The 15,086-nt window shown below is 48.1% G+C and overlaps 1 protein-coding gene across 2 annotated transcripts in view; it reads left to right on the top strand.

Moving 5' to 3' along the window:
* p3h2 (prolyl 3-hydroxylase 2) overlaps nt 1–15,086 on the top strand; it is a 198,756-nt gene that overhangs the window by 131,579 nt on the left and 52,091 nt on the right. For both annotated transcript variants that reach the window (XM_068042831.1, XM_068042832.1), the window contains exons 3-5: nt 5,468–5,657; nt 11,051–11,182; nt 12,550–12,692. In XM_068042831.1, the coding sequence (XP_067898932.1) occupies nt 5,468–5,657; nt 11,051–11,182; nt 12,550–12,692 (465 nt within the window). The remainder of the gene's footprint in view (nt 1–5,467; nt 5,658–11,050; nt 11,183–12,549; nt 12,693–15,086) is intronic.

The raw sequence follows: 15,086 nt of genomic DNA on the forward strand, positions 1-15,086 counted from the left end.
ACAGTACTGGTGGGGACAGGTCTGTTGCAGTATAACACTGGGGTACAGTACTGGTGGGTACAGGTCTGTCACTGTATAACACTGGGGTACAGTACTGGTGGGTACAGGTCTGTCACTATATAACACTGGGGTACAGTACAGGTGGGGACAGGTCTGTCACAGTATAACACTGGGGTACAGTACTGGTGGGGACAGGTCTGTCACTGTATAACACTGGGGTACAGTACAGGTGGGTACAGGTCTGTCACTGTATAACACTGGGGTACAGTACAGGTGGGTACAGGTCTGTCACTGCATAACACTGGGGTACAGTACAGGTGGGTACAGGTCTTTCACTGTATAACACCGGGGTACAGTACTGGTGGGTACAGGTCTGTCACTGTATAACACTGGGGTACAGTACTGGTGGATAAGGGTCTGTCACTGTATAACACTGGGGTACAGTACAGGTGGATACAGGTCTGTCACAGTATAACACTGGGGTACAGTACAGGTAGGTACAGGTCTGTCACTGTATAACACTGGGGTACAGTACTGGTGGGTACAGGTCTGTCACTGTATAACACTGGGGTACAGTACTGGTGGGGACAGGTCTGTCACAGTATAACACTGGGGTACAGTACAGGTGGGGACAGGTCTGTCACAGTATAACACTGGGGTACAGTACAGGTGGGGACAGGTCTGTCACAGTATAACACTGGGGTACAGTACTGGTGGGTACAGGTCTGTCCCTGTGTAACACTGGGGTACAGTACAGGTGGGGACAGGTCTGTCCCTGTATAACACTGGGGTACAGTACTGGTGGGTACAGGTCTGTCACTATATAACACTGGGGTACAGTACAGGTGGGGACAGGTCTGTCACAGTATAACACTGGGGTACAGTACTGGTGGGGACAGGTCTGTCACTGTATAACACTGGGGTACAGTACAGGTGGGTACAGGTCTGTCACTGTATAACACTGGGGTACAGTACTGGTGGGTACAGATCTGTCACTGTATAACACTGGGGTACAGTCCTGGTGGATACAGGGTCTGTCACTGTATAACACCTGGGTACAGTACTGGTGGGTACAGGTCTGTCACTGTATAACACTGGGGTACAGTACTGGTGGGTACAGATCTGTCACTGTATAACACTGGGGTACAGTACTGGTGGATACAGGGTCTGTCACTGTATAACACTGGGGTACAGTACAGGTGGGGACAGGGCTGTCAGTGTATAACACTGGGGTACAGTACAGGTGGGTACAGGTCTGTCAGTTTATAACACTGGGGTACAGTACTGGTGGGTACAGATCTGTCACTGTATAACACTGGGATACAGTACTGGTGGATACAGGGTCTGTCACTGTGTAATACTGGGGTACAGTACAGGTGGGGACAGGGCTGTCAGTGTATAACACTGGGGTACAGTACAGGTGGGTACAGGTCTGTCAGTTTATAACACTGGGGTACAGTACTGGTGGGTACAGGTCTGTCACTGTATAACACTGGGGTACAGTACTGGTGGGGACAAGTCTGTCACTGTATAACACTGGGGTACAGTACAGGTGGGTACAGGTCTGTCACTGTATAACACTGGGGTACAGTACAGGTGGGTACAGTTCTGTCAGTGTATAACACTGGGGTACAGTGCAGGTGGGGACAGGTCTGTCAGTGTATAACATTGGGGTACAGTACTGGTGGGTACAGGTCTGTCACTATAACACTGGGGTACAGTACAGGTGGGTACAGGTCTGTCAGTGTATAACACTGGGGTACAGTACTGGTGGATACAGGGTCTGTCACTGTATAACACTGGGGTGCAGTACTGGTGGGTACAAGTCTGTCACTGTATAACACTGGGGTACAGTACTAGTGGGTACAGGTCTGTCACTGTATAACACTGGGGTACAGTACTGGTGGGTACAGTTCTGTCAGTGTATAACACTGGGGTACCGTGCAGGTGGGGACAGGACTGTCAGTGTATAACATTGGGGTACAGTACTGGTGGGGACAGGTCTGTCACTGTGTAACACTGGGGTACAGTACTGGTGGGGACAGGTCTTTCACTGTATAACACTGGGGTACAGTACAGGTGGGTACAGTTCTGTCAGTGTATAACACTGGGGTACCGTGCAGGTGGGGACAGGACTGTCAGTGTATAACATTGGGGTACAGTACTGGTGGGTACAGGTCTGTCACTGTATAACACTGGGGTACAGTACAGGTGAGTACAGGTCTGTCAGTGTATAACACTGGGGTACAGTACTGGTGGGTACAGGTCTGTCACTGTATAACACTGGGGTACAGTACTGGTGGGTACAGATCTGTCACTGTATAACACTGGGGTACAGTCCTGGTGGATACAGGGTCTGTCACTGTATAACACCTGGGTACAGTACTGGTGGGGACAGGTCTGTCACTGTATAACACTGGGGTACAGTCCTGGTGGATACAGGGTCTGTCACTGTATAACACTGGGGTACAGTACAGGTGGGGACAGGGCTGTCAGTGTATAACACTGGGGTACAGTACAGGTGGGTACAGGTCTGTCAGTTTATAACACTGGGGTACAGTACTGGTGGGTACAGGTCTGTCACTGTATAACACCGGGGTACAGTACTGGTGGGGACAGATCTGTCACTGTATAACACTGGGATACAGTACTGGTGGATACAGGTCTGTCACTGTATAACACCGGGGTACAGTACTGGTGGGGACAGATCTGTCACTGTATAACATTGGGGTACAGTACTGGTGGGTACAGGTCTGTCACTGTATAACACTGGGGTACAGTACTGGTGGGTACAGGTCTGTCACTGTATAACACTGGGGTACAGTACTGGTGGGTACAGATCTGTCACTGTATAACACTGGGATACAGTACTGGTGGATACAGGGTCTGTCACTGTATAACACTGGGGTACAGTACAGGTGGGGACAGGGCTGTCAGTGTATAACACTGGGGTACAGTACAGGTGGGTACAGGTCTGTCAGTTTATAACACTGGGGTACAGTACTGGTGGGTACAGGTCTGTCACTGTATAACACTGGGGTACAGTACTGGTGGGTACAAGTCTGTCACTGTACAACACTGGGGTACAGTACTGGTGGGTACAGATCTGTCACTGTATAACACTGGGGTACAGTACAGGTGGATACAGGTCTGTCACAGTATAACACTGGGGTACAGTACTGGTGGGGACAGGTCTGTCACTGTATAACACTGGGGTACAGTACAGGTGGGTACAGGTCTGTCACTGTATAACACTGGGGTACAGTACTGGTGGGTATAGGTCTGTCACTGTATAACACTGGGGTACAGTACTGGTGGGGACAGGTCTTTCACTGTATAATACTGGGGTACAGTACTGGTGGGTACAGGTCTGTCACTGTATAACACCGGGGTACAGTACTGGTGGGTACAGGTCTTTCACTGTATAACACTGGGGTACAGTACTGGTGGGTACAGGTCTGTCACTGTATAACACTGGGGTACAGTACTGGTGGGTACAGGTCTTTCACTGTATAACACTGGGGTACAGTACTGGTGGGGACAGGGTCTGTCACTGTATAATACTGGGGTACAGTACTGGTGGGTACAGGTCTGTCACTGTATAACACTGGGGTACAGTACTGGTGGGTACAGGTCTGTCACTGTATAACACTGGGGTACAGTACTGGTGGGGACAGGTCTGTCACTGTATAACACTGGGGTACAGTACTGGTGGGTACAGGTCTGTCACTGTATAACACTGGGTTACAGTACTGGTGGGGACAGGTCTGTCAGTGTATAACACTGGGGTACAGTACTGGTGGGTACAGGTCTGTCACTGTATAACACTGGGGTACAGTACTGGTGGGTACAGGTCTGTCACTGTATAACACTGGGGTACAGTACTGGTGGGGACAGGTCTCTCAGTGTATCACACTGGGGTACAGTACAGGTGGGTACAGGTCTGTCAGTGTATAACACTGGGGTACAGTACTGGTGGATACAGGGTCTGTCACTGTATAACACTGGGGTACAGTACTGGTGGGTACAAGTCTGTCACTGTATAACACTGGGGTACAGTACTAGTGGGTACAGGTCTGTCACTGTATAACACTGGGGTACAGTACAGGTGGGTACTAGTCTGTCACTGTATAACACTGGGGTACAGTACTGGTGGGGACAGGTCTGTCACTGTATAACACTGGGGTACAGTACTGGTGGGTACAGGTCTGTCACTGTATAACACTGGGTTACAGTACTGGTGGGGACAGGTCTGTCAGTGTATAACACTGGGGTACAGTACTGGTGGGTACAGGTCTGTCACTGTATAACACTGGGGTACAGTACTGGTGGGTACAGGTCTGTCACTGTATAACACTGGGGTACAGTACTGGTGGGGACAGGTCTGTCACTGTATAACACTGGGGTACAGTACTGGTGGGCACAGGTCTGTCACTGTATAACACTGGGTTACAGTACTGGTGGGGACAGGTCTGTCAGTGTATAACACTGGGGTACAGTACTGGGAGGTACAGGTCTGTCACTGTATAACACTGGGATACAGTACTGGTGGGGACAGGTCTGTCAGTGTATAACACTGGGGTACAGCGCAGGTGGGGACAGGTCTGTCAGTGTATAACATTGGGGTACAGTACTGGTGGGTACAGGTCTCTCAGTGTATCACACTGGGGTACAGTACAGGTGGGTACAGGTCTGTCAGTGTATAACACTGGGGTACAGTACTGGTGGATACAGGGTCTGTCACTGTATAACACTGGGGTACAGTACTGGTGGGTACAAGTCTGTCACTGTATAACACTGGGGTACAGTACTAGTGGGTACAGGTCTGTCACTGTATAACACTGGGGTACAGTACAGGTGGGTACTAGTCTGTCACTGTATAACACTGGGGTACAGTACTGGTGGGTATAGGTCTGTCACCGTATAACACTGGGGTACAGTACAGGTGGGTACAGGTCTGTCACTGTATAACACTGGGGTACAGTACTGGTGGGTACAGGTCTGTCACTGTATAACACTGGGGTACAGTACTGGTGGGTACAGGTCTGTCACTGTATAACACTGGGTTACAGTACTGGTGGGTACAGGTCATTATATAGTTCACCTGTGTTCTTTAGGGAATCATGTCTGTCATCCTTACCCACCTGGTTTTATATGTGACTCCATTCCCACACAAACGTGGTTGGCACTAACCTGCTTTCTCAAAGGACCGAACAGCCACTCCGTTGTGAATCACTGATTCAAGAAGGTGGCTCACCAGCACCTTTTCTGGGCATCTCGGGACGGGCAATGAACGCTGCTCATGCCAATGACACCCACATTCCACAAATATATTTTAAAAAACATAGTTTTCCTTTCTTTTCAAAGAAATGTTGTTTGTTTCCTTTGGGAACATTGAAGTCTCAGTAAAGTTGAGTTGAGTTGTTTTCAGCATTGGAACTTTAATTTTTGCCTCTTTTCTTTCTAGGAGGCCTTTAACACTGGGTTGAAACATTATGATGAAGACCAATATGCTTTGGCCATTGACTGGTTTGAAGAGGCTCTGAGTCAGTATTGGGTTGCTGAGTCCGAGTGCCGTGCTTTTTGTCAAGGACCACAGCAGTTTGATGGTAACACTTACCCGACAAAGGGGTCTCACCTTTATGAAGTCATCGCAGGTAGGACATTCTGAAGCAGCTTTCAGAAGCCCAGGGCATCACAAAGCCCTTTGCAGTCTATTCATCACTTTTTGAAATGTAGCCTCTGTAATAATGTGAGAATATATGAAAATTCCTACATGGTATTAATTTCCCCACTCAGCTAAGCTGTTCCAGTCTTCCCCTGAAGGGAGACAAGGTGGGGTGATTCTGCAATGGGGTGTGACAAATTGTCTTTCTGAGTTTGGGGTTGAGCTTCGTTCTCATGGTGATGTTGGTGGTGTCCATCTTGTGGCACAACTGACCCGGGACTGCTCAATACTGTCATTGGCTGCAAAAGCCAAAAGGCTTCACAGTTCCAGTTGATCTCTCCTCCACTTGGAGAGCGAACACACCTCAGGTAATAAAGATCCACCAGTTACTGGTAGCAAACATGCACTGAGATCTGGCCTGTCATCAGTGTAATGGAAGAGAAACTCCTTATGGGCTGTGTGATGACTTTATTCATATGGAATAAGTAAAATAAGTGCAATCTCTTTAGCAGTAGTACACAGAAATATGCAAAATACCACTGGCTGCTCCTTTGGGTAGAGATATAAGCCCTGCCTCATCCTGGTGTTGTTCCTTCTGTCCTCTTCTCCCTTTCTCCCAGTTTCTATTTCCTCTCTCTTCCTGCCATGTTGTTGGATCGCGCTACGGTCTGGGTTCATGAGCTTCAATCTCATTCATCTGCTTCCTACTTCCCCTTGATCAATAGTCCTTATGTTGTGATCAAATGGTTAGTAACCCAAACAATGTGATCAAATGGTCCTGAGTACCTCAAACACTTTGATTAAATTGCTTTCAGTTTACTGTTGTATCAACCAAAACCTATTGTAGCTTAATGCTGTATCACCTGAAACTTCTTAACACATGTTTGCTCGAATCTGCTTTCTAGAATCATCCACCCTGCTTCCTTACATCATTCAGAAGTGGTTTAGTGTGTAGGAGATCCCCTTCCATTGGAGGCATCTGCACTCAATCAAAGGTCATCTTTTATTACTTCCATCTCTGCTGGGATAACCATTCACTATTTATTCTCTCCCCTCTCCAGTGAAGGATCTCTTTTTCTCTCTTCTGAGAAGCGCATCCTTCCCTCTTTTCTCTCTCTCTTCCTTTTCCTGTTCACTACTAGATAATAATGAGGATAGTTTTAGGCTTCTCGATGGCACAGATAGGGTGGTGAAAAGGTTACAAGCGTGACACATGGAGTTCAATACAGAGAAGTGTGAAGTGATGCCCTATGTGAAGACTAATATAAAAAGGTTGTATATTATAAATGGCACGATTTTATAAAGTGTAGATGAGCAGAGTTCTTCCACCTTCATCACCAGCTGTGATGGGCTAGGGAGCTGTTGAGTGGATCAAATCTTTCCTTGAGCCTCAGACATGGTTAGAGAGCGGGTGCATGATGCTGTCTCATTGAGCTCAGTAAGACTCAATAGTGCTGGTTACGAAATAACTGGGGAATGTGGAAATGCCTCAATTACATCATTGAAGTCCCAAACAAACTGGGCTGGAATTAGTTCAGAGATTTGTGAATTTCATTTATAAAGTTTAGCCAACTGGTTACTTAAACAAAAAAAAAATCTAATTGCTTTCCTACTTTATTTTGCTATTGTGCAGAGCTGACCAATCTGAGTCCTGGACCCAAGAGAGTTCCATTGTGTGAGAATGCTGAGTGTGAATCTGGCACTCGTGGCCATTTGTTGAGTCAACTAGACAGCCCATTCATAAAACAATCCCTCGAAGTTTACTAGCTCCCCAGTGCTCAATGTTATTTTCACTCTGCATGAGGTTTCCGTCTGGGCTCTATGTATATTCACATTAGTGTTACTGATAGCCTCCTAGTGTTGGGAGGATTGAGCATCAGAATTGGTTTGATCCTAACAAACATTAGGAGAAGATCAAAAATGAGAAGAGCCAATAGTCTAAATTCATGTTTTTAATTTTTGTTCTGTCAGTCACTTTCCTTCATTCACATTTTCATTGACCCGGGGCACAGCTCACCAACCAGATTGGGGAGAGTTGCCGAGTGAATGAGAAAGTCACGATCAGGTGATGGCAAACTTAGAGTTTAGAAGCCTGTAGATTGTAGGATGAAGAGACAACTGAGGGAGATGAGGAGCTCCACAGGTGGAAAATGGAAGCTGTACTGCGGGAGGACACCTCAGAGGGGTCGTGCAGCGAGGCAATATAGGTGGAGCTCAGGAATAGGAAGGGTGCAGTCACAATGTTGGGGGTTTACTACAGGCCTCCCAACAGCCAGCGGGAGGTAGAGGAGCAGATACGTAGACAGATTTTGGAAAGATGTAAAGGTAACAGGGTTGTGGTGGTGGGTGATTTTAACTTCCCCAATATTGACTGGGACTCACTTAGTGCTAGGGGCTTGGATGGGGCAGAATTTGTGAGGAGCATCCAGGAGGGCTTCTTGAAACAGTATGTAGATAGTCCAACTAGGGATGGGGCCATTCTGGACAGGAGAGCTTCTTGAAACAGTATGTAGATAGTCCAACTAGGGATGGGGCCATTCTGGACCTGGTATTGGGGAATGAGCCCGGCCAGGTGGTCGAAGTTTCAGTGGGGGAACATTTCGGGAGCAGTGACCATAATTCCATAAGTTTTAAGGTACTTGTGGATAAGGATAAGAGTAGTCCTCGGGTGAAGGTGCTAAATTGGGGGAAGGCTAATTATAACAATATTAGGCAGGAACTGAAGAATTTAGATTGGGGGCGACTGTTTGAGGGTAAATCAACATCTGACATGTGGGAGTCTTTCAAACGTCAGCTGATTAGAATCCAGGACCAGCATGTTCCTGTGAGGAAGAAAGACAAGTTTGGCAAGTTTCGGGAAGCTTGGATAACACGGGATATTGTGAGCCTAGTCAAAAAGAAAAAGGAAGCATTTGTAAGGGCTGGAAGGCTAGGAACAGATGAAGCACTTGAGGAATATAAAGACAGTAGGAAGGAACTTAAGCAAGGAGTTAGGAGGGCTGAAAGAGGTCATGAAAAGTCATTGGCAAACAGGATTAAGGAAAATCCCAAGGCTTTTTATACATATATAAAGAGCAAGAGGGTAACCAGGGAAAGGGTTGGCCCACTCAAGGACAGAGATGAGAATCTATGCGTGGAGCCAGAGGAAATGGGCGATGTGCTAAATGAGTACTTTGCATCAGTATTCACCAAAGAGAAGGACTTGGTGGATGATGAGCCTAGGGAAGGGAGTGCAGATAGTCTCAGTCATCTCATTATCAAAAAGGAGGGTGTCTTGCAAAGCATTAAGGTAGATAAGTCCCCAGGGCCTGATGGGATATACCCTAGAATGCTGAGGGAGGCAAGGGAAGAAATTGCTGGGGCCTTGACAGAAATCTTTGCATCCTCATTGGCTACAGGTGAGGTTCCAGAGGACTGGAGAATAGCCAATGTTGTTCCTTTGTTTAAGAAGGGTGGCAAGGATAATCCAGGAAATTATAGGCCGGTGAGCCTTACGTCAGTGGTAGGGAAATTATTAGAGAGGATTCTTCAGGACAGGATTTACTCCCATTTGGAAAGAAACGAACTTATTAGTGAGAGACAGCATGGTTTTGTGAAGGGGAGGTCGTGTCATACTAATTTGATTGAGTTTTTTGAGGAAGTGACGAAGATGATTAATGAGGGAAGGGCGGTGGATGTTGTCTATGTGGACTTTAGTAAAGCCTTTGACAAGGTCCCGCATGGCAGACTGGTGCAAAAGGTGAAGTCACACGGGATCAGAGGTGAGTTGGCAAGATGGATACAGAACTGGCTCGGTCACAGAAGACAGAGTGTAGCAATGGATGGGTGTTTTTCTGAATGGAGGGATGTGACTAGTGGTGTTCCTCAGGGATCAGTGCTGGGACCTTTGCTCTTTGTAGTATATGTAAATGATTTGGAGGAAAATGTAGCTGGTCTGATTATTAAGTTTGTGGACGACACAAAGGTTGGTGGAGTTGCGGATAATGATGAGGATTGTCAGAGGATACAGCAGGTTATAGATCGGTTGGAGACTTGGGCAGAGAAATGGCAGATGGAGTTTAATCCGGACAAATGTGAGGTAATGCATTTTGAAAGGTCTAATACAGGTGGGAAGTATACAGTAAATGGCAGAACCCTTAGGAGTATTGACAGGCAGAGAGATCTGGGCGTACAGGTCCACAGGTCACTGAAAGTGGCAACGCAGGTGGATAAGGTAGTCAAGAAGGCATACGGCATGCTTGCCTTCATCGGTCGGGGCATAGAGTATAAAAATTGGCAAGGCATGATGCAGCTGTACGGAACCTTAGTTAGGCCACACTTAGAATATTGCGTGCAATTCTGGTCGCCACACTACCAGAAGGACGTGGAGGCTTTGGAGAGGGTACAGAGGAGGTTTACCAGGATGTTGCCTGGTCTGGAGGGCATTAGTTATGAGGAGAGGTTGGATAAACTCGGATTGTTTTCACTGGAACGACGGAGGTGGAGGGGCGACATGATAGAGGTTTACAAAGTTATGAGTGGCATGGACAGAGTGGATAGTCAGAAGCTTTTTCCCAGGGTGGAAGAGTCAGTTACTAGGGGACATAGGTTTAAGGTGAGAGGGGCAAAGTTTAGAGGGGATGTGCGAGGCAAGTTCTTTACACAGAGGGTGGTGAGTGCCTGGAACTTGCTGCCAGGGGAGGTGGTGGAAGCAGGTACTATAGCGATGTTTGAGAGGCATCTTGACAAATATATGAATAGGAAGGGAATAGAGGGATATGGGTCCCGGAAGTGCAGAAGGTGTTAGTTTCGGCAGGCATCAAGATCGGCGCAGGCTTGGAGGGCCGAATGGCCTGTTCCTGTGCTGTACTGTTCTTTGTTCTTTGTTCTATTGGTCGGCTTTAACTAGTGCTATGGGATTTGATACATCTACCAGAGTGTGTGCAGCACCTCTTAATACTGACTAGAGTGTCAGCCTAAATTATGGGCTCAAGCCTCTGGAGTGGGCATTTGAACCCAAAACCTACTGACCCAGAGAGATGAGATGCTACCCCATGAACCATGGTTAACACCTAAAGCAGTTGCAGTTGGAGACAGTGTGTTATATCTGAACATCAACACATTGACATTGCAGGAAGAGGAAGAGTGAGTCGGATGAGGGGATTCGGAAATGAGGGGGAAGAAGAATGCTGTCCCGAGTGGGATCTACAAAATAGAGAAGGACAAGAAAACTTGTAATAAGAAGCACTGGAGTTGAGTGAAGAATAGTCTAGCAGATATCAGGCTACTTCTTGTATCTAATGCAGGAGAAGGTTCGAGGAGTTGCAAAATCCTTTCAAACTCTGGAAGCAGCATTATATTTTCAGACTGATATTCTGTGTCATGTGATTCTTTTCTGCTCAGATCACTACCTCCAGGTCCTGCAGTGTGAACATGACTGTGTGAGAGAGTTGGCAACGCGAGCTGGCCGACTTACTCCCATCGAGAACTACCTGCCCATGCACTACGACTTCCTGCAGTATTCCTACTACAAAGGTGAGGTCCACTGCCAACCTACTATCAACTCAACTGAATACACAAGGACAGGGTTTGGGCTCTTTACTGCGTGTATTTTCTTTTTCTCAAGTTGTGCAAAGATAAGCCACTCTTTTAATTTGTTATGATGTGTCAGCTACAATTAGACCTTTCAGTAGATTACCCTGGACTTAGAATCCAAATCTTTATGGATTAGGTAATAAGCACAGAACACGTTTTACTCCAGATCCTAAAGTCAGACATGTGACCAATGAACTCCAAAAAGCCAATCTCAAGGAAGGTCCATTGACTCCTTTCAATGGATATACAGTAGAAACAATGACTTACATTGTTATAGCACCTTGGACCTCACATGAAATCATGACATGCTTCCGTTTCAAGTAATTACATTGGAGTGCACCCCATCTTCCGCACAGCAAGATCCCACAAACGACAATGAGATAAAGAACTAATTAATCTGCATCAGTGATTTTTTTCTGGCCCTTCCCCTGGTGTCCCATGAGACTGGACTCTTCCCCTGTGGGACTGGGACTTTCCCCTGGAGTCCATCACGTTAGGACTGGCCCCTTCCCCTGCTGTTCTTACCCAGTCTGTGCTGGTATGTGACTCCAGTCCCACACTAGCTTGGTTTACCCTTGACTGCCCTCTGAAATGTCCACTCAGTCGCATCAAAACCCAACCAGAGGTTCAAGACGAAGGCCCATCATCACCATCTCAGGGATGGACAGTGAATGTCGGACTTGCCAGCAACTCCCACAGCCTGAGAATGAATTCTCAAAAATGTTTATATGTGTAGTTAAAATATTTATATGTGTAGTTATTAATCAGTCAGAGTTCAAGGATCTCACGCACACTTTATAAACTCGGTTTCCTAGAAGAGGCTCCAGATATGTGGAAGTGACAGAGTGTCAGGAGTGTTCCTGGGAGTTGTTTAGTTGTTTTAATGGAGTGTTGTCATGTTCTCTCTCTCTTTTCTGTCTCTCTCTCTCTTTTCTGTCTTTCTCTCTCTGTCTCTCTCCCTCCCTCTCTCTCCCTCTCCCTCCCTCTCGCTCTGTCTGTCTCTCTCTCTCGCTTGCTCTCTCTCTCTGTCCCTCTCTGTCTCTCTCGCTCTCTCTGTCTCTCTCGATCTCTCTCCCTCTCACTCTCTCTTTCTCTCTCTCTCTCTCTGTCTGTCTGTCTCTCTGTCTCTCTCTCACTCTCTCTCTCTCTCTCTCTCTCTCGCTCTCTCTCTCTGTCTCTCTCTCTCGCTCTCTCTCTCTGTCTCTCTCTCTCTCTCTCTCTCTCTCTCACTCTCTCTCTCACTCTCTCTCTCTCGCTCTCTCTCTCGCTCTCTCTCTCACAGTCTCTCTCTCTCTCTGTTTCTGCAGTTGACAATTATGAGAAGGCCTTGGAAGCCACTAAATCCTATTTACTGATCCGACCAACGGATGAAGCTATGCTGGAAAACCTGGACTACTATCAGAGCCTGCTGGAGAGTCAACTCGATACAGAGCAAATCACCACTCGTCAAGTGAGTTATCTTCAGTGGGAAAACAGTTGTAGGGAGACCTTTTTCAGCTTTCTGTCTGTTTACAGTTCCAGGCTCCATCCCGGGGCCTGTGCCCTTGTCCCGAGGCCTGTATCATTGGCTTCAGCACCCCTGGGCCAGTGAGTGGAATAAAACAAGCAGCCTGGTTTTTCATGACCTCGAGCTGCTGAATGTGTATCTGTGGACACCAAGTGTGGGTTCAGCACTTTGATGAAATATCCTGTCAAGACTCGCTGACTGAGCTCGTGCACAAACCCCACTTTCAGCACATTCTTTTATTTATTCTCAGGGTATGGGCATCACTGGCAAGTCAGGTATTTGTTGCTCATCCCGCGTTGCCCTGTGCAGGTGGTGTTGGACTCTCTTCCCGAGTTGCCCTGTGAAGGTGGTGTCGGACTCTCTTCCCGAGTTGCCCTGTGAAGGTGGTGTTGGACTGTCTTCCCGAGTTGCCCTGTGAAGGTGGTGTTGGGTTGTCTTCCCGAGTTGCCCTGTGAAGGTGGTGTCGGACTCTCTTCCCGAGTTGCCCTGTGAAGGTGGTGTTGGACTGTCTTCCCGAGTTGCCCTGTGAAGGTGGTGTCGGACTGTCTTCCCGAGTTACCCTGTGAAGGTGGTGTTGGACTGTCTTCCCGAGTTGCCCTGTGAAGGTGGCGTTGGACTGTCTTCCCGAGTTACCCTGTGAAGGTGGTGTTGGGCTGTCTTCCCGAGTTGCTCTGTGAAGGTGGTGTTGGGTTGTCTTCCCGAGTTGCCCTGTGAAGGTGGTGTTGGACTGTCTTCCCGAGTTGCCCTGTGAAGGTGGTGTTGGGTTGTCTTCCCGAGTTGCCCTGTGAAGGTGGTGTAGGACTGTCTTCCCGAGTTGCCCTGTGAAGCTGGTGTTGGGTTGTCTTCCCGAGTTGCCCTGTGAAGGTGGTGTTGGACTGTCTTCCCGAGTTTCCCTGTGAAGGTGGTGTTGGACTGTCTTCCCGAGTTGCCCTGTGAAGGTGGCGTTGGACTGTCTTCCCGAGTTGCCCTGTGAAGGTGGTGTCGGACTGTCTTCCCGAGTTACCCTGTGAAGGTGGTGTTGGACTGTCTTCCCGAGTTGCCCTGTGAAGGTGGCGTTGGACTGTCTTCCCGAGTTACCCTGTGAAGGTGGTGTTGGGCTGTCTTCCCGAGTTGCTCTGTGAAGGTGGTGTCGGACTGTCTTCCCGAGTTGCCCTGTGAAGGTGGTGTTGGGTTGTCTTCCCGAGTTGCCCTGTGAAGGTGGTGTTGGACTGTCTTCCCGAGTTGCCCTGTGAAGGTGGTGTTGGGTTATCTTCCCGAGTTGCCCTGTGAAGGTGGTGTTGGACTGTCTTCCCGAGTTGCCCTGTGAAGGTGGTGTCGGACTGTCTTCCCGAGTTGCCCTGTGAAGGTGGTGTCGGACTGTCTTCCCGAGTTGCCCTGTGAAGGTGGTGTTGGGTTGTCTTCCCGAGTTGCCCTGTGAAGGTGGTGTTGGGCTGTCTTCCCGAGTTGCCCTGTGAAGGTGGTGTCGGACTGTCTTCCCGAGTTGCCCTGTGAAGGTGGTGTCGGACTGTCTTCCCGAGTTGCTCTGTGAAGGTGGTGTTGGACTGTCTTCCCGAGTTGCCCTGTGAAGGTGGTGTTGGGTTGTCTTCCCGAGTTGCTCTGTGAAGGTGGTGTTGGGTTGTCTTCCCGAGTTGCTCTGTGAAGGTGGTGTTGGGTTGTCTTCCCGAGTTGCTCTGTGAAGGTGGTGTTGGGTTGTCTTCCCGAGTTGCTCTGTGAAGGTGGTGTTGGACTGTCTTCCCGAGTTGCCCTATGAAGGTGGTGTTGGGTTGTCTTCCCGAGTTGCCCTGTGAAGGTGGTGTTGGGTTGTCTTCCCGAGTTGCCCTGTGAAGGTGGTGTAGGACTGTCTCCCCGAGTTGCCCTGTGAAGGTGGTGTTGGACTGTCTTCCCGAGTTGCCCTGTGAAGGTGGCGTTGGGTTGTCTTCCCGAGTTGCCCTGTGAAGGTGGTGTCGGACTGTCTTCCCGAGTTGCCCTGTGAAGGTGGTGTTGGACTGTCTTCTTGAAGCGACTGAGTGCCTTGTTGGGCCACTTCAGAGAACAGTTAAGAGCATGTTGTGTGGTCTGGAGTCACTCACAGGCCCAGACCAGGTGAGGACGGCAGATTTCCTTCCCTAAAGGACAATCTGACCTCTTCATGGTCACTTTTACTGAGAGCAGCTTTTTATTCCAGTTTTATTTAGCTTTTTATTTTTTTAAACTGAATTCAGAATCACATTGTAGCATGGTGGGATTTGAACTCATGTTCCCTGGATTATAACCATTAACATCACCGCTATAGTCCCATATCCACCTCAGTCCTTCCCTCAATGCATCTGCTTGAACTCCTTAAACAAAATGTTGAAG

This window comes from Heterodontus francisci, chromosome 11, assembly GCF_036365525.1.
Source record: "Heterodontus francisci isolate sHetFra1 chromosome 11, sHetFra1.hap1, whole genome shotgun sequence".
In the NCBI taxonomy this organism is placed as follows: Eukaryota; Metazoa; Chordata; class Chondrichthyes; order Heterodontiformes; family Heterodontidae; genus Heterodontus; species Heterodontus francisci.